General features: G+C 36.0%; 1 protein-coding gene across 1 annotated transcript; it reads right to left on the reverse strand.

Annotated features, from left to right (window-relative positions):
* Positions 1–18,132: 18,132 nt before the first annotated feature.
* LOC144452241 (palmitoyltransferase ZDHHC6-like) lies at positions 18,133–26,970 on the reverse strand. Its single transcript, XM_078143293.1, has 9 exons — positions 26,365–26,970; positions 23,536–23,627; positions 22,689–22,845; positions 21,924–22,058; positions 21,625–21,678; positions 20,779–20,928; positions 20,107–20,148; positions 19,398–19,543; positions 18,133–18,515 (listed from the first exon to the last, which is right to left on the reverse strand). Exons 1-9 carry the CDS (start codon positions 26,602–26,604, stop codon positions 18,374–18,376), a joined length of 1,158 nt encoding a protein of 385 aa, XP_077999419.1. The 5' UTR covers positions 26,605–26,970; the 3' UTR covers positions 18,133–18,373.
* Positions 26,971–27,206: the final 236 nt, after the last annotated feature.

Genomic DNA, 27,206 nt, shown 5'->3' on the forward strand with positions numbered 1-27,206 from the left:
TTTACATTTTAATGCAATTTCTCTTTACAGCATCCAGTGAACTCGTGCTTCAACTAGGTTCGAATCACAATGAAGTCCAGTCCGTGTTCACTAAGTCATTTTTCGATAAAAACTATACGTTCGGACAGGATTGGAAGTTGCAGACAGTGGAAGAAATCCAAAACGTAGAATTTTCATCAAAGTTCCATCGGATTAAAACATCACAACCAAATGCCAATGTTGTGTATGGATTCCTGCCCTTAGGATTTGCATCTCTCGTGAATTGCATTTGTCAGGATGGAAAGTGTCGTATCACTGATTTGAATAACATTTTAGGTGACGTGAGGAAAGGTGTAAACTTGTGTCTTCATGCTGATATTTGTCTCAAGTGGGCTAAACTGAGACAATATAGTAATCTCAAACTTGTAATATATAAAGTACTAGTAAGTATTTCTGTAAAGATCGATTTTTTAGCACAACTGAACTTGTGTTCAGAAGTGCTATTATATTAGGCATGGTGAAATGCGTGTGTGTACATGAGTACTATATATATGTAAACCTAAATGACTAAAAAAAACAACAACAAAAACTGCCGAATCGATTGCCTTGGTATGTGGTGGTGACATTGCTTATAGTGTGTAGATGGGAAATTGTTCAAATGAAAATGGTCGCATCAGGAATTTGCGTTTTGGGTTTTAAAAAATGTGACATTTGGTGTAAAAAACCTGAACTCTAAAACTACTGGGCAGATTGGCCTAAAATTTGGTGGGAATGTTTGTGGGGGTGTTTAGTTTAAGAATTGTTTATGACACGATGAGCCGAACAGTGATATGCAACGTCTACAATTCCAAAATTATTGAGCAGGTGCTGCTGAGATGAGGTGGAAACGTTCTAAGGGGTGTTTAGATGAAGATGTATTCTTGATATGATGATCTCATCAGTGATATGCAAATTAGGGCTAAATATGTATGTTAATATACCTGGCAACAAGACCACACCCATAGCAACATCCAAATTGTTTCTATGGCAAAGATGAAAACTGGGAAGGGTGGGCAAGTGAATAAACATTCTGAAAATGTATGCAAATATGCCCAGCAACTAGACCATGCCCATAGCAACAGCCAAATACAGTTGTGCTACAATGCCATTGGCACTATTTTTTTGTTTTCTGTTCTTGTTACAAATGACATCAGTTCATTAACAATGTTGTGCCCATCTAGGTAGGTTTATTTTTGATATTGTTTTATAACAATATAAATTAATCAAGATGTTTGCATATGTAATACATGTAAATTTTACGTTTTCATTTTGGTTGTGGATAAATTGATACCACGGCATGTCATATAGATTTTATTGCTGTGGTTTGCATTTTAAATGATTAATTTGTATATATGCTACAATATCAAATAACAATGTACAGTAAGTATCCAATAGATTTGTTCATTTTTGGAGAAAAAAATTTAAATTTCCTACAGGCAGTGTGACTCGTTTGACATTTAGAAAAAATGATACAGCATCACTTGAAGATCTTGTTACAGAACTTTTTTGTCATGTCCTAAATCTTCCAAGTTTAGAAAAAGATTGAAAATTATAAGTCTCTTAATGTGTGTTTGTCTCACAAATATTTAACTTTCCAGGTTATACCTGGTTACACGTTAGCTGTACCAGTAAGGACATCCAAAACCTGTTCCTATGTTGATCCAATGCCAGAGTTTAATGCACTGATTTGTGAAGAACCACCAAAGCCTACAGATACCATCTGCAGCCAACTGAATCATTCTCAGGTATGTCACGTACATGTAAGAAATTCAGAGTGTCAATTGTTATAAAATGGATCTCGAATGTTTTTAAATCTGTTTATTTTGAGATGGTAAAGTTTGTTGATGTTTGTCAGTATTAGTTATTAAACCACACCTACAACAAGATTTAGGACTGTATGAGGATGCACTGCATCAACAGGTTTGATAGTTTTATACAATTTACAAGCACATTTTGATACTGTCATGATGGGTGAAATCAAGCATTTTGTCAAGTTACAATTTGAGATTTGCATCCACAAAGACTGTTAGGGAATTGATTTTTTTGATTAAGTACCACAATTTGCAGTGCACCAGTTAGTTAATAGTCCAAGACGTGTCTATGCATGGAAAATTTTCTCAGGCTATGCCTTCAATAGTATAGTGGCTAGCTTGTTCACATATATTTTGCTAGTCATACAACTTTGACAGCAAGAAATAGTGGGCATGATTACCTGGTTAGTCTTTTTATGTCGTACTTCTGTGTAAAGCTAGACCACTATCACTTTTTTACTTCCTTATTTGTAAGAATTAAAATTGCTGAATGTCAAAGTATCCACATGTCAGTCAGTTCCAGTTTACACTCAAAATATGATCAGCACTTCTACAATATGCACATATCAAATATGATAATCATACACCATACTTCCACATTTCTAAGACTTCAAGCTATTTCTTATTTAATCCATGCTTGACCAGGTTGAGCCAAGGCAAATTAAGGCTCGCAATCTTGACTGCTCACCTTATATTGGCATGTTGAACTTCAAACTGATTTTGCAGATTCTCATTGGCTTCTTTTTTTATTATTACTTGCAGATATTTTTGTATGAGTATGGGGTAAACGGGCAACCAATTGGCACTCTTCCCAGTCATTGTTTGCCATGGATTGTGTTAACATTCGTAAAACCAGATGTGCCCAAGGAGATACCACGTTGCATTACTCTACCATATTTGCAGAAAACAAGTGGACAATTACAAAGTGAATCAGAAGTTACTGCATTGAAAGGAACTGTTGATAGTAGACCACCTGTGTCTTATGCAAAGTTTCAAGATGATCATCAAACATTTAGAGTGACTGATGGCATGCGTACACCAACAAAGAGTGTCATTGAGAAGAAACCAGGAATTTCATCCATTGATCCAAAACAACCTGTAGCACCATATAAAACTATGAGTTCAACAGAGCTAAAGAAGAAAAGTCCAAGTTTGACCCTGTCAGAGCGATGGACTAAATCTAAACCATCTTCAGTGAAAGTGCTTGAAGAAATGTGGTCTCCATCGCCCTCAGTAATGGTAAGTGCACAGAAAGATACCAAAAGGACAGGGACAGTTGAACCACGGGTACCATGTATGAAGCAAACTGAAGGAAGTATAGTTCATCCTAAAGTGCCAGAAGTTTTGTCTGTATGCACTGATCAACAGGTACTACACAATCCAAAGCGTGGTTATGCAAATCATGACATGAATGGACCTCACTACACCCTCAGAAATGCAGTTCCAGAAGATAATGATAACTTCACTGGCAGTCTCTTTGCAATTTGCAAATCAAAACGTCAAACACATGATTCGCTGAGTGCTGCAAAGAAGAATCAACATGGTGATAGTAAATTGTCAGAATGTCATACACCAGGAGAAGTTCAATCTAGCGAAAATAGATTAGGAAAGCTTGAAATGGAGATTTTAGAAAACCAGAAAAAGTTGGAACGAATCAGAACACAAAGATTCATGAAAGGACAACAATCATGGCTGCCAACTACCCTTCCATGTGCAAGAACTGATGAGTCGTCTCAAGGTGACTTGAATGTACTGAAAAGTCCAGGATCAAAATATGATGGTAAGATAAACAACACAAGTAAGTTTGGTTCCTTTGGATGTAAAGACCACTATATTCAAACTAATGAGAGTACCAAAGAAAGAATTAAACCTTGTAGTAATGATGGAAACCTCAGTAATACCATAGTCTCAAATGCCAACATCTTATCTCGAGATGTGGCAAGGGAAGAGAAGAGTGGTTCAGGTGTACATACAAGTGTTTCAGGAAGAGCAACCATAGGTGCTTTTAGAGCAAATAGAGTCTGTGGTGGAACATCATCACACCAAAACAAGCTAACTGATTGTGCCTCAGTTCAACAATTGCACGGTTACAACAGAGCAGAGCCAAGGCAGAAATGTACCCCAAAGCCAAAACACAGAGAAGCCCACAGTGAACATGTGCCTGCTGAAAAAGAATTGACAAGAAAAGACTTTGGGATTGCAAGCACAATCAACTTTGAGAAAGATGTGCAAAGAAGTAACAGAGAATCTGATCATTATGGATACGAAGCTCATAAATTTTCAAAAGAAGAAAGTGACTTCAAAATTACTGGACAATACAGAGGCAACTGGAAAAATGCACAATATAGCAGAAGCAATGACAGGAAAGGATATACAAATAATCAAGCTCATAAAGTAATTCTGGAAACAGATAAGTCTTCAGAATATTTTGAGAAAGAAGATACACTGGTGTATGATGTTGAGGAGGCTTTGTATGGTTCAAACAGCAGTTCATCTCTAGAAGATATTTTGCCACTACTTGAAACAAATTGCTCACCTGGAATAGATCAACCACATCCTGGATCTCTCGATTCCAGTCCAGTAGACCCTCAAATGATTCAGAAGATACAACATCAAATACTGGATTTGGTACAAATAATGGCTATGACAAGTCAAAGTCATCAAATGTTCCCTATTTTGCCCTCTCAGCAAATGTCAAATACTTCAAATGTACAGGTAAATGTACCTAGACAGTTGCCATGGCAACAAAACCAGAAAATTGTCATCGCACAAGAGGAGAACACGCCACCTGACTTGCCATTTACCCAGGAAGATGTGTTGGAACTCTATGAAGAAACTACACCAGTAGATATGGATATTTCTGGTGACAGTTCATCGGAATGTGATATGTCTGATGTGGGCAAAGACAGAACAATGCCTAGAGAGTTACCATGGCAACAAAACCAGAAAATTGTCATTGCACAAGAGGAGAACACGCAACCTGACTTGCCATTTACCCAGGAAGATGTGTTGGAACTCTATGAAGAAACTACACCAGTAGATATGGATATTTCTGGTGACAGTTCATCGGAATGTGATATGTCTGATGTGGGAAAAGACAGAACAATGCCTAGAGAGTTACCACGGCAACAAAACCAGAAAATTGTCATTGCACAAGAGAAGAATACGCCACCTGACTTGCCATTTACCCAGGAAGATGTGTTGGAACTCTATGAAGAAACTACACCAGTAGATATGGATATTTGTGGTGACAGTTCATCAGAATGTGATATGTCTGATGTGGGCAAAGACAGAACAATACAGACATTGCAGTCTCAGCTACCAGATGTAACTTCTTCTGAGATGGCAAATGCTATAAAGGATGCGATTAGTTTACTTTCCAATTTACCTGGTGATGAAAAGAAAACAACTTCTTGTAAAGAAGGCGATGTTTCTGTATTGACACCTGCATGTGCAAACCTGACTGCAAATGCTACTGTAAGTTTCAGTAGAGACCCTAGGCTCAAGGCACGTAACCGGAAACAAGTTGATATTGCATCTCTTAAGAAAAATGACACACTGTTGCTACCAAATATACTGTACTTTCATGGTAAGCAGTTAATTACTGATAAATTGCCAAGAAGAGCCATAATAATCCCTATGGAATATCATGGTAAAGGTACCCTGCATGATCCAAGGCTGGCATTTTACAAAAGGCAGCAAGAGTTGACAAAACATCTGAGGATTTCACGTGATGAAGTAACATTAACTAGACATGATTACACATGCAGGTCAAAATATGTGGAGAAGTCAAGTTCAAAGAGTAACAGCCCACCATATGAGCATTATCAGAGCACTATTTCAAAACCACAAAAGAAAAAAAAGATGCATGAAAACCAAAGCCATGATGCTTGTGATAACAAGGACGGTGAAATGAAGTACAAGTTTCATTCAAGAGAATCAAGAAATGGAATGTGTGGCCTATCATGCCATGATAGCAAAATCTCTGAAGGCACTATTGAATCAGTAAAGAACTGTTGTGAAATGAAGAAACCAAAAAGTGCCATGGGAGCAACTGTACTGCATAATGTAGAAGAAGCTGGTGTTTCTGATGCAATAATCAAACAGAAAATAGCAGCAGCAGGAAACATCAAAACTTCAGCCACAAACCCACGGCAATGTACAAAAAAAGAACCCATCAAGATCACAGCAGAGAAAACATTACTGCATCATGAAAAAGTATGTGGAGACGAAGAGAAGAGTAGTGACTCTGACTTTGATTGGTTTCTGAAAGAGGAGGATAGTAGCTGTAATGGTTGTGATGTAAAACTAACATCTAAGGGCCAATTACACCAAAATGGTAAGCAGAACAAAGATATCCATCAAGAATATCAAAAGTTGACTGAACAAATAAAAAAAATGGAATCAGTGAGAAACCACATGTTGTTAAGTATGTTGAGTGAAAGCGATTGCAGGGGAGAAATGACACCACCTCCTTCAACAATAGACAAGAAATTAGATGCGTTAGATTTACAACTGAAAGTGTTGAAAGATGTTCAACAAAGATGTGAGGGAGCAAGTTGTGATGAAAGAGAAGTTGATAGATTTGATGATTCTGCAACTTTGAACAATACTTCTCACAAGCACTGTGAAGTGATTCCGAATGCCTCATCAGACAAAGGAAAAAAGAATGATGAAATGCCATCTGGGTATTCACCTTCAAAGTCATCTGTAAAGAAAGTGCAGTCTGGTGAGCAGAAAAACTATGGAAACCTTATTAAAGAAACCAAGAATCAAAGGGTACATAGCGGAAAATTGAGTAACTACATAAAATGTGATTCTGGAGAAAAAGGTCCAGTTACTCAAGCACCAACAAAAAAATACAATGACAACTCTAAAAATCAGACTTCGAAAACATTTTCCCATTTCCAACATGGCCAGAAAGACAATAAAGGTAATGGTGAATGTAGAATAGAGAATACAGTGACAAAAGATGATGTTGTTTCAAAGGAGATAGTTACTAAAGGAACCATGTATGAGTGGATCTCAGAAGATGACCTGGAGGAACCGGGGACCCCTTGCCAAGATGAATGGCCCATTGAAGAAACCATTGGCCTCAAGGATGTAGAAAAAGCTGATACTAATAAAGCTCAGGCTTATGTCTTGGCGGACTCCGTAAGTACTGTTCAAAATAGAAATGTAAACTGCAAAAACCCCAGAGTACCATCTATACATACAGGATCTGCAGATTCAAGAAAGTTGTGTGGGAACATGAAAAGTGAAGCAAAGAATGTTAATAAAAAGGTGTGTGTAGGGGAAAATGAGAATGAACTCTCAACTACAGGAAAGAAAAGGAATGCGAATGGAAAGGTGTGTCTAGAGAAAAATGAACTGTCAACTACAGGAAAGCCAAAAATCAGCAAGTTAGCTGGAAAATCTCCTGAAAAAGTCCATCAGCAAATGCAGTCACCTAAAGTAAAAACAACTATCCAAAAGGATAGAAAAACTCCTGGAACAACAAGAAAGAAAATAGACAGTGCTACAGGGAAGACTACCCAACACAATGTCAAACCTGTGACAGTCACAAAGACCAAACAGTCGCACAAGCCCAAGCAACAAAATGAGAAATCTGGTGATCAAAAGGAGGCCCTTAGAACAAAAACGAAAGTATGTAGTAGTCTTGGTAAAAGTTTGTCAATAAATAAACCAGAAAAAGAGGGTCAACAAGGGAAGAAGGATATAAAGTCTCCGAAAGTGCAGTTGAAAGGTAAACAGGTCATCAAAGAAGATAAAGGTTCCAAGTGTAATCTTGGCAAGGACCAAAACAAGTTATCCAAACCTGTTGATACAAAAGCTGATCAGAAGACTGTGAGCAAGCTTGTTAATAAGAAAAATCAGTCTACCTCTGAAGTTAGCGAAGAAAGGGGGCAAACAATATTACAAACTTGTAGCTCTTCAAAGAAGTCAGAAACACAAAAATCATCTCCAGAGAAAAGCAAATCCTGTTTTTCATCTTGCCGTATGGATAAAGATGAAAACACTGGAAGAAAAACAATGAGCTCTTCCAGTAATCGAGAGGCATTGCTCAAAAATCAAAGGAAACGCAAAGCCAACTCTCCAAGTCAAAACAGTAAGCAGGCAAAGACAGATTTGCTGAGTCGCCCATATTCACCTCATGAAGTAAGGAAAGCAGATTTTAGGAGAGATATTTGTTCAGATCTTGCAGAAAGAGACAAAATACAAGTTAAGATGGAAATTGATGAGCAAAAATCTTACAGAAGGCAGACATCTACTACATCTTGCCAAAAGACATCTGAGTCACCTGATGTACAGTGTATGGTTGTAACCAAAAGCGAGAGGATGTCCAGTTCAGATTCTGACAAGTTAAGAGAAAGTTACCACAATGACGATGGCAGGAAAAGTTCAGAGCAAAGGAAATATCAAAGAAGGCAGCATTTGGGTCAAGTACAGGTTGAAAGGTTGGGATCATGCCGAAGCAGTAGTCCAGAAGACTGTTATTTGGTAAAGAAAAGACCACAGCACATGGAAAAGCAAGATGATATTCTCAAGAATAATGATGCTAGCAAATACAAGTATGGTTCAATCAGTCGCCATCAACAATATAGTGACAGACCTTCCAGTAGCAACATCGATCATACAAGTCAATTTGAAAGTGGTTATCCCACATCTTTTGGTGGTCATCTGCACAGCGTTGATATTCAGGGTAGGGTTACTAAACAGAAGATGTCTCCAAGTGTTGTTCACCAACACAAGAGAACACAGGATGCTTATCCAGAGAGTACAGGCAGAGGTTCCCAGACTTCCAGACCAAAGAAATTGATGGAAGGAAAAGAATACAAGGATAAAATGTTAAAGGGATACTTGAGTAGTGATAGTCATAACATTCCAAGAAAGAGACATGTATCACATATGAACAGTGGAAGTGAATCTTCTAACGACAGTTGTTATGGCAGACAGAAATAAGAGAAAACACTCAGGTAATTTAAAAACAGTTTGTGTCACCACTTCACATATTTTTCACTAATCTGTAATATATATACATGTATATATTATATATATAATGAAACTGCTTAGTGTATATTTATATATATGTGTGTGTGCGTACGTACGTACGTACGTACATATATATATATATATGTGTGTGTGTATGTGTACACTGTGTATGGTATATATACAAATGTATAAAGTTGCACATTATAGGATTGAAATTTGACTTAAAGTGGCTATATGAATGAGGAATGGGTAGGTCTTTTTGATTTTTTATTGAAGCGGCACTCGCAGCAACACTAGATATAGTTGACTTGCTTGTAATATCATACACCTGAACAGCATTGACTCGCCTATGGGTAAACGATTTTGTCTAATTATTCTACAGATTGGTTTTTGGGTCTACACACAAAAATTAGTGCTCCCAATGCAATCATCCAACCTATTACTGTATTACGTGTAGATAAAATCAACCTTTGATAAACAGATATATCTAATCTAATTATTGAGATTTCAAGAATTTTCAGTGAATACTGAATATGCTGGTCTCATCGAAAAATAACACTCCAGTTTAATACAGCTAGTTCAGTTTTATCAAATAACTTTACCATGTTTTTCTACCTGACGAAAAACAGTGTGAATCAACATAGACCCACAACGCCATGTTAGCAACTCATTAATTGCAAAAAAATAAAATAGAAGATGTGGGAAATCTGTTAAATCTATTTTGAGTTAAATTGTGTATTACATGTTTTATTTATTTGTCATTTATTGTTTATTTGCAGATTGACCCAAGGTAAACATGCTTGGCGATGCACACCTATATTTTAAGTTCAACAGCTACATAGTACTATTTCCAACACCATAGGATACTATTTCTGACACCAGCTATCAAATATTATTTCCGACACAAGCTATTGAATATTATTCTGACACCACCTATGAAATATTATTTGTGATACCAGCTATGTAATATTTCTGACACAAGCCATGGAATATTCTTTCCAACACCAGCTACATATTGTTTCTGACACCTGCTATGGAATTTTATTTCCAACACCTGCAACTACACAATATTTCTGACACCAGCCATGGAATATTATTTCTGATACCAGCTATGTATTATTTCAGACACCAGCTACATGATATTACTTCCGACATCAGCTATATAAAATATTATTTCTGATACTAGCTATGGAATATCAACATCAGCTGCACTATAATATTTCCTACGTGAAGTTCCTGAAATGCATGTTTGTGTGCATTGACTACTATAGTGTGTTTTGTAGACAGTTATGTATGAAGATTGAAGTATGAAGTTGTCCATAACTAGATTTATGGGTATTGTTGCTTGTTCCTGTGTTGTCATTGTGACATCTTTGATACATGTTCGTATATGTTGCATTTTTCACAACAAGGGAAGCCAGAGTTGAGTTTTCTGTTCGTTAAATTATAGTTCATCTGGAGATATTCCAAGATCATTGTTCAAAACTTTTGGGACTTAAAATTGCATGGTTCTGCTGTTGTCTTCTGCACTGTACAATACCTTATCCACAACTCTCCCTGATTGGTATGCTTGGAGGTTCCTTGTTTTATATTATTATAACTTTTTCAATAAGCCATATTTCTTCACATTTTAAACTTATCTATTTCTTTTTCAATATTATGTAGCATAAGTATACAACACATAATATTTGAAAAGAAATCTCTATAGTGTTGTCTGAAATGCCCCACACCAGTAACTAAATCAAACACATGCTTTGAATAAAATACTTCTCAGTGTCAAAGTATCGCCAACTTAGTAGTCAGTTGGTATGATGGCTTTCAATATGTAAGTTTCTGTTGTTACAGCTATTCAGAAAAAATCCATATCTTTGTAGGATCATAACAGGTACATAAGTTTTCCTTAGTTTTGTTGCACATATTCTGCGTGTCTTTCATGAAAGCCTGTTTAGTACAAACCAGAGTTGTGGATAAAATATTGTACAGTTCACTGCCGTGTGACAATGTGTCAGCAAACAGAAGTGATAACTGTGTCTATGCTTTGCACTAAAATGTCATCTGTATTTTAGTGTGGTGAACCATTGTGGAGGATTGGTATTGTTGGTCAAGTCAAGTGTGATAGATTCCTTTAACGTGAAATGATAGAGAGAGAGAGAGATTGTATATAATCTGGTCAGTGAAATGTCTCATACTAAGCCACATCAATCATAGTATTTATCGTTCTTGTATGATTATTTTAAACATTTTATATCATATATATATTAAGGAATTGTATAGATAGGTTTACAAGTAATGTGAGGACTGAAATCTAACAAATGCATATTCTAGATTATCAGGAATTCAAATCATTTCTGATTATTTAGTAACATCGGGTTCAACAGTAAACAGGTTGTCAACAAGAACCAATGTACAGAAATTCTGTTTAGGCAGACATGATTTCCACATTACATCTTTGATTATCAAAACTTTTCCTTTATTTTTCTCAGTTGAAATCCTTGAAAGCACTCAGTGGTTACAATATGTATTATTCCCCCACAACTTGTGACAAGGCCAAAACTGCCATTTGCGCCTGCACGTTCCTGTATTAGAAGGAATTGGTGGCAAAAGGGTTAACCTTAACTTACTAAATCAATGATTGAAGGTTTTTATATATTGGCCATGACCCAGTTTAGAATTTGCAGCTTTACACAGGACAAATGAATCCATTCATCTGGAAAGTGAGGCCAGAATAAAACAATTTAACCAAAAAATGCTGATTAGTTGGAGGGGGGGGGGGGGGGCACCAGGTGTGCTACATATACTAAATTCACAGTACTTCCAAGTGTTTCTTGTAGAGATAAACAGAATAGAAAATACTTGATAATTCATGATGCAGTAAATTGCATGAGTGAAGGTACACAACTGTTTTGGTATCGTGTCTGTCATAGAGGGGACAGTAATTCTGGTAATTGGTTTTTACAGTACTCAAACTCCTCAGTGTAGGTACAAGTAGGATTGAAGACCACAGTTACAAACCACTTTGTGTTGGTAAAGAAATTTTGCAGTAATGCTTCATTACTATTATGTGTAACAGCAGTGACAATGAACCACTTTCTGAAACTTCCCAGAGATTTCATGATTGTTTCCACCTTATTAGACATCAAGTCTTTCACAACAGAACAAAATAGTTGCTTTCATTCAGGTTACATTCATCATGTTCATGTTTAGTCTTCGATAGTTCACTGGCATGTTATCTGTAATCATGAACATTACATTTTGAGTATATTTTTATACTCTTATCTACATTGCTTGACATGTTTTCAAAGATGTGGTTGCAGGAGAGGGATGCACAAGAATAGTATGGAAACCATTCAGGGAAAAGTAGTCCGGTAGATAGTTTTTCAGTAACCTCAGGAAGACAGATGTTAATTTTGAGATTTCATATTTTATTGGTTTCATCATTTTCAATGAAGAGTTGATTGTTTATGATTGTTAATAAATAGTTTTTTGTTTAAATCTGCAAAAATTTGTTTGTTTTCCAAACAGAAGGTAAACTGTAGTAGTAGTAGTTGATGTTTTGATAAGCTAACCTCCTGGAACTTGGTAACTGAATTTACAAATTACCCCTGACATTTAATTGCCCATTCGTTAATTTACATGTAAACAGACACGTTTAATGAACAACTACAGATTGCAAGTTCTTTATTTTCATTCCAGATAAATACATAAAAATGCTGACCGTAGTTACAATCCAGTGAATTAAAGTGGCCATATGGATGAGGATTGGGGTTTTTATTTCAGATTTTTATTTTATAAAACAATTCTATCATGGCTTCTAACTTGAAAATCAATGTGAAACAACATTGAAAAATTCTGTGTTGCAACTGAATACATTGCAAAAAGCTAATGCATATTGTAACAAAGATTTTAGACATTAATCTTTTGCCATTTATTGAGTTACAAAATAGGACTTGGTGTATGTTGTTTCACATTGATTTCTCAAGTAGGAAGCCATGATAACATTATTTTATAAAATAAAAAGCCAAAATAAATACCCAATCCTCATCCTCATGGCCACTCCAAGAGACTTCTTACATGCAGTGATATTTACAATATTCAAAATACTTTGAAATGAAGATCCATATTCAAGATAAGTAAACATCATCTGTTAGAGAAGACATAATTCTTCCAATTCCTCAAGTTCAAGGGTCTGTTAAGTCCATTCAAGTTTCAGTACATACTAGACAAGAACTGGTGTTTACACAGGAAGTAAAAGTACATGAACTGAAAAATTGATCAAATTTAATGGCTGCCAGCCTGAAATATTCCTCATTGTGGATGCTTACTTAATTGCCTCTCCATTCACAAGGCAATTACAAGACGACTCACGACAAAACTCGCCAACAAAATGATATTTCTATAAATACCTTGTATCTAAGTACATATGATGACTGCTATGAAAAGTGGATATACAAGTTACCCAATAGGGAACTTGTAAATCTATCTTGAATGTCCTGAATGGGGAAACATTGCGATATATATGACTTGTAATAACAATCTTGTCATAGTCTTTGAAACCACAAATCTAGTTTTGGTAACCCTGGCCATTGTAGGCGAGTTATGCTATCAATTGACCCAGGTTGGGTATTGTGATAACTTCAGATAATCCCAGTTCTTTGCATGAATACCATGTTACCTACTGGCACAACTGAAGAACACCAGCCCCAATATAATGTGTATGGTTGAACATGCGTTACTCACAAAATGAAGGAGACGCATGCATAACATTAAGGCTAGGGTACAAACTATAATGCTGATGAAACAGTACAGGCTTTATCCGATACCAAATTGATTTCTTGTGGAAGGCCCAGCACTCTTCAGATGTGCCACAATTCATAGACTGGGGAAGTGGGTATTATCTTGCTTCTCAATGCCAATATTTCTGCATGTATTGTTATTCAAGGATTTCACAAAATATTCTATCTTTTATCCGTTTTTGATTTTTCACTTCATAAAAACTATGACACCTGCAAATATTTTATAATTATCAAAGTGATAAAAATATTTGTACATTTTCACAAAACAAAAAATTATACTTATACGTGGAAATGGAGCAATTCTTTGAGAATAAAGAATAGGACAGTGAATTCTATGCTATTTTATTACATCATAGACGTGGTCATTCCAACGCCTATGGTCAAATTTGGAAAAATACTTGAGAATCTTGCATTCCACTGCAATGTCAAGAGTTGAGAAAGTAATGTTCATGTGCTGCTTTACATACTACTGCCCTCACACTACCAAGTGATAATGCTTTTGTTTTTCTATATCTAAAGCACAAAATGTTAAAAAGCTCGATGGCAAAACAAAATATTTCCAATGTGTTCAACTTTTGAACTAAACCAAAATAACACCCCATACGTCACAACATCTACATGGTGTGATCTGAAAGACCTTTGTCAATTCAGTCTATCACTCTGACATTTCTAGTGACCAATCAAAACTTTAAAAGTGTTCTCATTATAATTACTCCTAATATTATCAAAAGCTACTGTGCTATGATTACACTTTCACAAGCCTGAGCATATTTTACTGCTGATACAACAAAAGCGTGTGATTTTACACACTGATGGATGAACTTCAGTCAAAGGAAGATTTAGTAAAGGGGGAAAAACCACTTATGGAAATAAAGACATTTTCATAAACTTTGGAATCCAGAGTCATTTTATGATTTCACATCACATAAATGTATTGTGATTATCAAGAAATACCAAATTGAAACTTCATTTCATCATTGTTTTCCCCATAGGCCTTAGCATGCATGCATACATATATATGTATGTATTGGGTAAACACTGAATCTTCAGGACTATATATCTAAAAGTAATAAGAACTTGGAGTTGTGAATATTGAGTGTGCATCTAACATGAATGTCTGCAAGTCTCATGAAGTAACAGTGAACCACTATGAGAACAATGAAAGCGAAATAGTTTCAATTTGGTGTTTCTTGGTAAAAGTGAAATTTATGTGATGTGAAATCATGGAATTACTTCACAGTTTATGGAAATACATGCGTGTCTTTATTTTCTGGAATGGATATCCCTTTTAATAAGATATCAAATATTAGTGACTCAATTACATGACATAATGTCATTGAATCCCATGCAATGTTTGTATAAAAGCAATTTGCATAAAGCAGTGGAAATGATGTACAAGCCCAAAAATGTTTTAACTTGCCACCAGACTTGTTTGCAAACAAGTACAACTCATACAGTCTACTTTGACAAATTTATACAGAAATTCTAACTTCTGTTGGAAGTGCTAAGATGAAAGTAAAAAGTTTGAAGACATTGTGACTGAACTAATAATCCATATTGTGTGTGTTTGTGCATCTATTTGTATGTTGCAGTTAGCCACTCTGCTTTATAGATTGTGTGTGCCATCAGAGTCTGTCTGTGTGCCATCACTTGCAACCACAATCAGTCTGTTTGCCATCACTTGCAACCACAGTCTGTCTGTGTGCCATCACTTGCAACCACAGTCTGTCTGTGTGCCATCACTTGCAACCACAGTCTGTCTATGTGCCATCACTTGCAATTACAGTCTGTCTGTGTGCCATCACTTGCAACCACAGTCTGTCTGTGTGCCATCACTTGCAATTACAGTCTGTCTGTGTGCCATCACTTGCAACCACAGTCTGTCTGTGTGCCATCACTTGCAACCAGTCTGTCTGTGTGCCATCACTTGCAACCACAGTCTGTCTGTGTGCCATCACTTGCAACCACAGTCTGTCTGTGTGCCATCACTTGCAACCACAGTCTGTCTGTGTGCCATCACTTGCAACCACAGTCTGTCTATGTGCCATCACTTGCAACCACAGTCTGTCTGTGTGCCATCACTTGCAACCACAGTCTGTCTGTGTGCCATCACTTGCAATCATTGATTCTGTCTGTGCTATCACTCGTATTCATTGATTTTGTAGAGAAATTGCCATGACACATATAGTTCTTTACAAAACACATTCTGAAAATTGTTCAAATTTTCAACAAAATCTTTTCACTTGTGCTATGGGACAAACATTCACATGTGTGGTGGAGACTTTGATATATTACTTGTTTGGTTATGTGTCTACACAGTGCTTAGACAAATAACACACACAATAATGTGTTGTGATGTATATATCTAAACATAAAAAATAAATGATTATCAAAAATATGAGCTGAAGATCTCAAATGGCAGACAAAAAGAGTAAATTTACAATAATTGAAAATAACTAAGGAGGACATTATTGTACCGTTCTATTAAAGTAACACAGTCTGTAACTGGGCCCCATTTTGGCAAGAGTACAAAATTCAAATACAACACACTCAAACCTATTTAGAAGCTAATCTGAGCTACACAATGTGAGAGAGCCTTGGAACCTAAGATTATCCTGTTTTCTGTATTTATTAGTAACCAAACAATTATGTCATATTACTGTATCCTATCTGAATATCTAGTATGCAAATTGAGAGACTTTCAAGTCAAGACTTGAAACATACCTTTCCACGACAGCCTACGTGTGACAGTATTTATAGAATTGTGTCGGTAAGCATTGCTTGATGGATATGTCCTTCAACATGCTTTTAAAGTTACTAATGAAAATTTCTACTCGGTCAAAACATTTCTTGGAAACAAATCTAAAATTTTGCAGACACCAGAATCCCTGAACATTTATTCTTGCATGTTTTCAATAGGTGTTGGAAAAAAGATATTTCAGTAAAAAACGAAAGTAACCACCAAAGACAATAAAGTTACAGACTGTGTCCCTTTAATGAATTATATCATGTGCTCTGCACTCTTGAGGTATTTACAATGCATTTCTCAACTCTTTTACAAGTAGATGTGAGGAAGTCAGACTTTTTAAGGGGAACAACAGTGAGACTGATTTTCTCTTGGCAGCATTTCTTACACTTAAGAGACTCAGAAAAGTCATTGTCACTAATTCTGTGGAGTACGAACAATCTATTTTTAAAATAGAATCATATAAATTGGCAAATCTGGTTCTAAAGAGACTTGCTGTGCTGTACACTGGGTGAGGCATTATGGGAAGTAAACACAGTTAGGAGTTTAACATCTCTTGAAATAATAGTCTGTAGGATACGTCATGACGTTCTGCCCTCACCGGCCTCCTCTCACACATGGTAGGGGTTGGCCCCGATGTGTGAGGGCGCCCCATCACGGCATACCTTACAGACGATTGAAATAATTGCCCAAGCATAATTTAAGCTTGGGTTTTAGAGATGTAAAGTTTCTAACCTCGTTTACTTCCTACGATGCCACCATCACTTTAAAGAGCTTCAAGAAATAATTTCTTACGACAAACTCCATACATGGTTGAGAAGACTTACAGAGTCAAAAAAACACAAAAATCTGGCATGAGACTTATGTACATGATCAATGTTAAATTTCAAATTATATGCTACTAATACTTGTGTACTAAGTACACATTTATAAAGAAAACCTTTGACAGTGATTCCACCAAAACTGTAAAACAAAGACTGGAGCTGGCCATTTTTTCTGTTCAACTTCCAAATACTGTAAACTTAGATATTTTTGCTACAAGAAAATCTTGTAATTTTACAGTCTTCTGCTTGTTCGAAAAGACTAATTTTTACTAATTATCAGACTGGTATATTGTGTTCATGTACAAGAAGACATTTTAGTCACTACTTATTTTTACTAATTACCAGACTGGTACATTGTGTTCATGTACAAGAATGCATTTTAGTCACTACATATTTTTTGCATTTTTTCCAGCAAAATAAGCAAAAATAAGTCTTTAGCAAAACGTTCCAGGTTTACAGTACATTAGTACAGAATTAAAATCCAATCGTTTTAATTTGATATTAGTATAACATTTCAAATTTTGTTACTGGAATACTTTGACCGTACTACTTGGCTTGTATGCGTTCAGAAGATCTAGAAGGTCATAATGTATTGAGAGTATGTAGGTATCTTGAAATATTTCAGAGGTTTTTTTTGTGTATTTCAGGGTCTGCTATAATAAACATTCATATCAGACTGTATGAATAGGTAGGATTGTCATTTTGTGGTCAAGTTTAGAACGGCTCTTTGAAACTTTTCAGACTGCAGTCTTGATACTAATACAAATCATTCGCATATTTGTGGCAGAACCTGTAATCAATGATAATTGATATTCATGTTCTTGAAGACATGCTACATTATTTTCAAAAAGGATCCGGAATCTTTGGCAAACAGTTTGCAATTCTCTAATTACATAACAGTGAAACTTGACGAGATTCAACAAAAAATTCAGAATAAAGTATCTGAGTAACTCATATCTACGATCTGCAAAAAATTCATACGTTTTGACAAATACTAGTGACTAGTACATATTTTACCAAAAAAATCTCTAAGTCAGCTATGGTCAAAAAATGAAGGAAAAATTATGAGTAAATTATTTTAAATTTCATATCTTTGTACTTCAGTTTTGGGGGAATAATTGTCAATGACTTAATAAGGGTTAAATACATATTCCTCATTTTTCATTGTATTAATAATTTTTCTACTTCCTATATGTCCTTCTTCTCTTCCCCTCCTAGATTCATGCCATTATCATAGACTTCCTTGGCACATCGCCGTGGAAACCATCCTCTCATTCTATGCTTGCCATCGTCATTCCCAGCGATAACTTTATCACCATATAGCCAATACCTATATAAGAACAAATGAGTTTAAATGCTTGGTTAACTACTATTAATAACATACTTCAATACATTCATGTCATACTAGACAAAATGTACTATTGCTAAGGGACAATATCAGACAAGTTCAATAAACGAACTTTGTTCATTTAGAACCCCCGCCCTCCCCAATATGAACATTCAGAAGTCTGACATTGTCACATTTATATATGGTGTATAACCATAGTAAAAATTGTAGAGGTCACACTACTATGATCAATACAAATTTAAAAACATGGTTATCACATTGATATACTAATCAGAAACCCAGCACTGTACATCACATTAGCAGCAAATTTTTAATCAACTTATCAACATCTCAGTAGTAAATACAGAACCTTTTGTCATTGAAGGCATTAAAGTTTTCAAAATTTGGGTAAAGTGCGAAAATGTAGTCCAGCAATCACATTGATGCCAGACCCCCTATCTCCCTAAATGAATGGTGTTTGTTTACTGAGCTTGTGTGACATTTTGCGATCATCTCTAGAGGTAGCATTACACCTCGGGAACAAATTTCCCTAAAAACCAAACTTCTTTAATTCTCTCCAAACTGTTGCAATATGAAAGCTTGTCCCTGGTCCTTTTGAAATCATAAAAGAAATTTGGGGTTTGCCATCTTCTTTTCAAGGAAATCGACAATCATATATTTTCCCATAGATTTATTACAAACACTTTATTCAGAGGCCATATTGGATTCTAAAATGACTAAGCTTGGACATCAGTTGACCTCTAGTTAAGAACTTTCTACAGTAACCCCAGATTTTTTCATTGATTTCAATTGACAATGGATTGGAGTTTTCTTGACCATAGTTAGAATTTTTTCTGTGAGGGTACATTCTATGTTGATACTTACTTTTTCCATCTGGTAACTAGTACTTTGTCACCCTTAGATAGCGGTATTCTAGGTTCATCTGTACACGGTACACTTATAAAGGTATACAGTCCTTTAGTGAGTGGAAACACATAGCCACTGTAACCTTCTACCACTGTCAATTCCATCTACAGAGTGATAATATATATATGCATATAGAAAGAAACCAAAATAACTATGGGCACTAATGATGTGAGTGAAGTGGTGTGACATGAGTAAATAAACAAATAAACAGTGATTTTACAACTAAACTTGTGGCAAAAAACTCTATTAATTACTAACGTTTCTGGTGCAGTGTGAATTAGTATTAGTGCCATGGAGTTTGTGGTTTGCTTAACATATTCTGCCCATTGACATAAGCATTTTGAAAAATAATCATGCAGCACTCCATATAAAGACTGAGATACTACCCCATCACACACACACACATTACTGAAGAAGATTGTTTATACTGGATTAGTGGATAGTTCTTTTATTTTGTTTATGACATCAACACAGACGAGGTCAAGAGAACCCATACAAAACCAATGTTATTCATGAATATCAAAGACTTCATTCTTACAAACAGCCTTTAAATCAAGCCCAGTAATATGATTGTTTTGAACCCTGCCTACAGTGCTAAGAGGTGAATGACCTCACCACAAATACAACCTAATAATACTTCACTGGTAGAATTTACAAACAAACCTACCGTTCTATTTCTCTTCTCTTCTTTTTGTACCAGTTGTTCCACCTACAAGCAAAATATTTAAATTGTTAAAATACAAATGATCGGATATTTTACATCTTAATCAGGTCTATTTTATCTATAGGTAGTACAGTAATAAGTTGAAATTGTTATTCTTTGGAGTGCGGATTTTGGGTGCAGAACCCCCCCCCCCCCCCCCACCCCACCCCCCCAAAAAAAAATTGATAGGATATACTGCACTATACTGTGTGTACTGCTAGAAAAATATGTTTACCCATAGTGATTTAATACTGTGCAGGGTGTACATGCTTGGCTTGTGCATGGTATAGTTAGATATTATTCCCTAATATTTTCCATCATTCAGCCAAGGAACATATGCATGATCTATGAATCGACAAACTCATAGTGACAAACCCTTAGGTCACAAGTATTTTCCAGCTGAATGAAGAAAAATATTGGGGTATAATATAATTATACCTCCTCAGGCATAATTTATGAAATATTGTGGAGAATAACGGCAATCTGAAATGTTTTGATTTATATTGTGAGCAGCTAAGAATCAGTGACATAGTCACGAGTTGTCTTGACATAGAACGACCAGGGTATACAATCCATATTTTCTGTTCAAAGACAATAACTTGGCTTGCGCATGGTATAATGATTTTTGTAACTTACTGTAAGTGTATACTGGTGACAGCCTTCCACTACAGGCCATTCTATTCCATCACCCTTTGGAGTAGCCTGCCAAGTGAACACTTCTTGTAAGTTCCGTTTCCATCCCATATTATATGGAAAGATGAACTCGTCCTCTCTAGGTCTATCAGCCTTCAAAGAAACACAACAAGGGATATTTTTAAAACTATTTTAAAAAATCTAGAACAAATGACTGAAACCCCAAAATAAGAAATACCATATAAGAACAAGTTTGATGATGTAAATTGACAATAGCTTTTTAGATTGTAACCGTTTGGACTGTGGTCTTGTAGTAAAACCTTGGATCTGCACTTTGGGGCCAATGAAGCTAAAAAGTAATGAGTACCTCTGTCTGGGACCCTCAAGCTAGCAATCTCAGGCTAGCAACCTCAGTGGCAAACTTTAGTTGTATTTAAGTATACAGAATAGCCCAAGGAGTCTAATAGTTAGACTATTTGGACCGTGGACATTTCATTTGCCCATGAAACATCTGACCAAAAGGTTCCACCAATTTCTGACAGAGCACATTTATAATTATCATACAACATGGTCATGGTGTAGATCTTCCATTTCCGATTTGAATTCTATATTATATGCAAATAGTTATGCACATTTCCATGTTACTGATATGTAAATTACTATGCAAATTAGCAGTCTAGTCATGCTTGCAATCTGTCTGATGGAGAACACTCACTATATGGATGAAAGTTGAATAAGATTGGTTATTTAGACAAAAAAAATTGTGTTTCAACTTCATATGGTGTGAAAAATTCTATTGGCACCCTAAGATATAACACATAATACATAAAGCTTTAATTGTACTTTTACCTTTTCAATAATCCACGTTTCAATTCCTGTCTCATTTTTCCATATGCTTCTCACCTATCATCAACAAAGAAACAATCACATTAAATGCAAGTGCTGTGAATGTCTGTATTTTGGTAATAAATTAAGTCAAACATCTGTAAAAAGTTCACTAAGGTGCAAAACTAGTTGAATATTCAAACCATTTTTGTACTCAACCAAAAATGTTCATCAGCTTGCTAGATCAAATGATTTACAAAGTTTACAACACACAAGCAGTTCAAAGTTTTTAGCATTGATAAAATCATTACATGTAACATTACCTGTGTTATCAAGAGAAAGCCCACTGATAGTGTGACTCCAATTGCCATACCCAATGCAAAGAATGTCAACAGAAAGGTATACACAGAGAATGAAAACCACGCCTTGGTAGCGACAGCATAATATAAAGCTCTATTCTGTAAAACATAAATAGAGAAATAATGATAAATAATTAAGGGGGAGGAAATTAAGACATTTTCCTTTGGGTTCTGGAGAGTCATTTCATTATTTTACATTATAAAGAACCTAAGTTGAGAAAATTTGATGGTTGGTTAAATTGCAATGATACCGAGTATGTTAAAGTTATGCAAAACACTGATCTTGGTTGTATCAACACTTATCCTGTACAGATACAAAACAGTCATCATGGGTGTATCAACACTTACTCAGTACAGATTGAACTTAGACAAGACAGTGGTCTTGGTTGTATCAACACTTACTCTGTACAGATACAAAACAGTCATCTTGGCTGTATCAACACTTACTCAGTACAGATTGAACTTAGACAAGACAGTGGTCTTGGTTGTATCAACACTTACTCTGTACAGATACAAAACAGTCATCTTGGCTGTATCAACACTTAACCTTGTACAGATTGAACTTGGACAAAACAGTGATCTTTGGTGTATCAACACTTAACCTTGTACAGATTGTACCATGAGAAAACAGTCTTGATTGTATCATAGACCCTCTATGGTTGTATCAACATTTACCCAGTACAGATGGAAACTAGACAAAACAGTGATTTTGGTTGTATCGACACTTACCCTGTACAACTGATTATAAATTGTGAGTATGAAAATAACTGATCCATGAATACATCCACAGGGGGCAAAAAATAGGAAGTAAACAAATCGTGTATGGTTGGTATGACCACAGCATGTATTAATCCATGGACAATGATGGTCCATCTTCATGACACACCTAGTAAACAAATAAAAATATAAACATCAATAAACAAACAGGAAGTAAACAAATATTGTATGCTTAGTGATAACAGCTTCAAGCAGCTTGATTAAGTCTTGGTCAGCGCAATGATCAGTACTTTTCCCAAGGAAACAGTTTTATAGGTGAGGGTACAGTTCAAAACAAATGTGACCATACTGTTATTTTAACTAACCATTTCCTTCAAGAGATCATTACTGTAACAGAACCTTATGATGCATGAATGCCAGTGTGGCGTACTCACAGAATTTGCCTAAGTGCTTGTGGTCACTGGTGTGCCCTGCAGCAGTGCTAGTGAAAGTGCACTGCAGCAGAAAACACAGCAACCATGACTACCCCCCACACTGCACTGATGGGTCACAAGGTATGTTATTATACATAAAATAGGTTATCCAAAACCACAAATGTTGTATGTTCTCATGATTTCATGTATGTGGAAGAATTGGAAGAATTGTTTATTTGTTTGAATACTGGTATTCAATAATGCACTTCAGTACAAACACCCGTAATGTATAAGTAATCACAGGTTCATACATGTATGTATTTAATAATCTACAGACCTGGGGTAAACTAAAGAATATTTGAATAACACAGCAGATGGGGCAGATGATTTTTTGAACTGAACTACTTTGATTGAGTTGTGTAATACAAAGCCAAAGTCTGACTTACCTGCCACACTTCCTGCAGTGATGAGACCTGGGTGCCTTGTAACCTTCACAGATTTTACAATACTGCAAATATTGACAATCATCCAAGTTGGCCTGTACAAAGAAATCAGCACACAACAATTCTATTACTACCTGATATAAGCAAGATGAAATCACATCAGTTACAGAAACTCTTCTATTTCTCTGAACACATGAATTCAGGTGAATATGATGAAATCACATCAGTTACAGAAACTCTTCTTTTTCTCTCTGAACACATGAATTTAGGTGAATATGACCTACATGCCTAATTTCTCAAGTACATGTATCATGTCAGGAGGTACCAAGTCAAGTTGCAACTAAACACGGTTAATGGTAAACATGTTATATTACCAATTGCATGTGGCTGACAGATTGCTCTGCATAAATTATAATTTCTTTATGTCTATTTGCTCACATTCTTGCGTAACTGCAAACACTGGCTATTAATACAAGTACATGTCATGTATGTGATGTGATGTAGTGGGAAATTGTAAATGATGAAAACTTAAAGGTAATTTACATAAAAATATCAGTGTTGCCACCCCCCCCCCACCCTCTCCCATCCTGATGCTAAGGATTGTCAACATATGTTTCAAATCAACATGTCTATATTCCTCAAATTTTCATTCCATGTTGATCAAAGATATTATCATTTTAAATTTGACACAATTATCGCTGTCATTCAAAATGTTCAATGAATACATGAACTAACATTGATATATCCAGCTGCAAGGCCATGGTACACTTTACTATTTACTTTGCTAGGTGCAACTGACTAATGAGTTCAATAATTATCGAATATGTTAGTTATTATCTGACATTACACTTAATAAAATCCATACTACACCCAGGTAGATAAGTGTTCAAATTGAAACCAATTCACCATGAACAGAATGTTGCCTGGCTCGATAAAAATCTTACTAACATCAATACATTTCACCATCTGGTTCAATAGAAATTTTGCTTTATGGTCGAAGGTTTCAAAAACACTGAAAGTACAGGTAGTACACCACACACAATGCAATACTCTCCTAATCTTGAATTTTTATGATTATGGTTTTCAAAAAAGAATCATTGCATTGTTCACATGCTGCATTTGTATTCAATGCTACTCTGAAGGATGGGGGGGGGGGGGGGGGTGTGTGTTGATATCCAAACTGATTACACACTTGCCATACTATAGGTAGACTGTAAGATACGTCGTGACGTTTCGCCCTCACCGGACTTCTCTCACAGGGGTTGGCCGATGGTTGAGGGCGTCCCGTCACGGCGTACCTTACAGACTATACTATAGGATACACTTGTCTTTTAAGGCTGCGAATGTGTTTTGGGATTCAGGGAAGTACATGTATGCACCTGGGAACATTTTGGACCCAAAATATTGAGAAGACAGTATAGTCAGTGGTCCCCATCTTACACCAACATGCTGACAAATACACCCATACCAAATCAGGTAGGGAGTCTATCCCTATGTTCCTATCTCTAACTAAGGGGGTAACCAACTTGTAGACTTGAACAACTATCACTACTACTAGTACTACACTATTCTGCTATCCTAACTGATGTTTTCATTTTGGAATTTTCGCTATCGTTCGAACTTCAATGCTACGCTGACTCCTATCTCCACCTGGTATTCACCCATGCCAAGCCATACACAACATGTGTAAGACATTAGTGTAAATTTGAATAGAATACAACATACATAATGATCTGAGTGAGGTTGAAGGGTCACATTTCCATGACGGCACCTGAATTGTGGTTTCATTATGTGACCTGATGGCACGACTTAAATATATCTTATGTATTTGACCAATCATGCTTTATACAGGAATGCCATTTGAGACCAGCAGGAGATAGGAGTCAGAGTAGACTTGGGAAGATAGTGAAAATTAAAAAAATCAAAATGTCAGTTAGGGAATAGTGTACACCTTAGCGATAGTTGTTCAAGTCTAAAGGTAGGCTACTATGGCAGTAGATGACCAAAATCCTAACCCTATCTTCCATCCAAGTGTGAATGAAAGTACAGTCTCTACTTTAAACCAAAGAACTAAGATGTTAGTAGAAGGATTTCTATACCTCTATGGGTAGATATTCTTGCCAAGGCTAGTATGTGACAAGCAGTGATTTCTTTTATGGGTAGACAAAAATTGAATTTTAGAAATAAGGTGGTCTCTTTTTTACCTTCTTCTATATCAAGTCAAGCTGCAAGTCCACATTGCTATCACTACATAAATTCAATGGGAATCAGATTTGACATCATTTGCATAGTCTGGAATCCATGCCTGCCTAGTCCACAGGCATGAATGGGACATTACTAGTCACTGTAACTTGTAAGCTAATATTCTATTCAAGGATGGGTCATAATACAAAATAATAGCATTATTTAGGTATTTACGAATATTAAAAAAATGACAGAATATTTTTTAAATATTTGTAAATATCTAATAACACTATTATTTTGTATTTATGACCATCCTTGACAAAAATATTAGCTCATACTATGACTGTGATATTAGTATATTGACCCAATATGGATTCTGGGGTATGCAATGTTCATCCATACATTTGTATCATCAGGGGGAAATGAGCCCTTCAAATGAATGACTTAAAAAAAGTCTTATTGAGTAAAAATGACTGTAGCAATAATTGTAGCGTTATTTTATGTTTCGGAGGTGTTTTATCATTTCAGGGATTCCATTCAAAAACGACCTTTGGGTGCAATCCCTGGTCAAATTCAAAGCTCAGAGGAAAATAATATTAACGCTACAATCATGGCAGTCATGAGTTAGAGAGAGAAATGTGTACTTACTGGTTTCCATCCCTTCTCTACAAATCCCGGGCCAAGGAACGCCGCTTTAAAGAAATTGTACAGAATAAGATAGAGCCATGTAAAGATGGATATAAAATGTACGATGCTACCAATATCGTCAATGGCTACAGGCCACCATACTAACGTGCATAGCATGGCCCATCCTGTGACGAATATTATGATAAATAATGCCAGTAATGGTCCCCAATGCAGAAGTTGTTTCAGCTTTGATAGCTGCATTTTCGAATAAATACGATCCCGGAGCGCTCAACAAACACAAAGCATGTGTTAGCTTTGGAACAGTCAGACCCCTACTCTCTGGAATACCGGTATACCCGACGCAACCTGGAAAACACCTTGAAATTACACAATTTCACGACCAGGCAGGATTCTCAACGGTCAGCTACGATGACCGATGTCGCCCTCGAAGTCCAAATGCTTTGGTGGTTGTGCGTGCAAGTTCCCGTCACGGTCTGGTCGTCGCGGCTGTGTTTAGTCAGTGTTTGCGTCGGATTACGACTGTTAGAAGCATATAATGCACGTAACCGAAGACAAGCTGAGTTTGATGGACTGATAAAGTCCTAAACTGTTAATTATTTGGTTACTTCGCCATTCTTTCGAACCTCTTTGCCTCTTGCCAGGATAACGGAAGTGTTATATTCATTTGTTCACTGCTTCTATTCTCCAACGTTGGGGGTCGAAAAATATTAAACGTGATATGTGAAATGTCACATTGCGCTCATTGAGCTGTGTACAATTTAATTTCAATATTTTAGTATTCATGGTAAAATCACGTATTATATAATGGAAATATTTTTAGAAATAGAAAAAGAATCTTATAT

This window comes from Glandiceps talaboti, chromosome 22 (genome assembly GCF_964340395.1).
Source record: "Glandiceps talaboti chromosome 22, keGlaTala1.1, whole genome shotgun sequence".
Classification (NCBI taxonomy): domain Eukaryota; kingdom Metazoa; phylum Hemichordata; class Enteropneusta; family Spengelidae; genus Glandiceps; species Glandiceps talaboti.

Bases quoted from the DNA above. Each gene is read 5' to 3' on its own strand.
- LOC144452241 (XM_078143293.1), bottom strand. From the start codon at position 26,604: ATGCAGCTATCAAAGCTGAAACAACTTCTGCATTGGGGACCATTACTG. The intron at 23,628-26,364 runs GTAAGTACACAT...TTCTTTGTACAG, and splicing joins TAGAGAAGGGATGGAAACCA to GCCAACTTGGATGATTGTCA. The intron at 19,544-20,106 runs GTAGGTTTGTTT...ATCACTCTGTAG, and splicing joins AAGAGAAGAGAAATAGAACG to ATGGAATTGACAGTGGTAGA.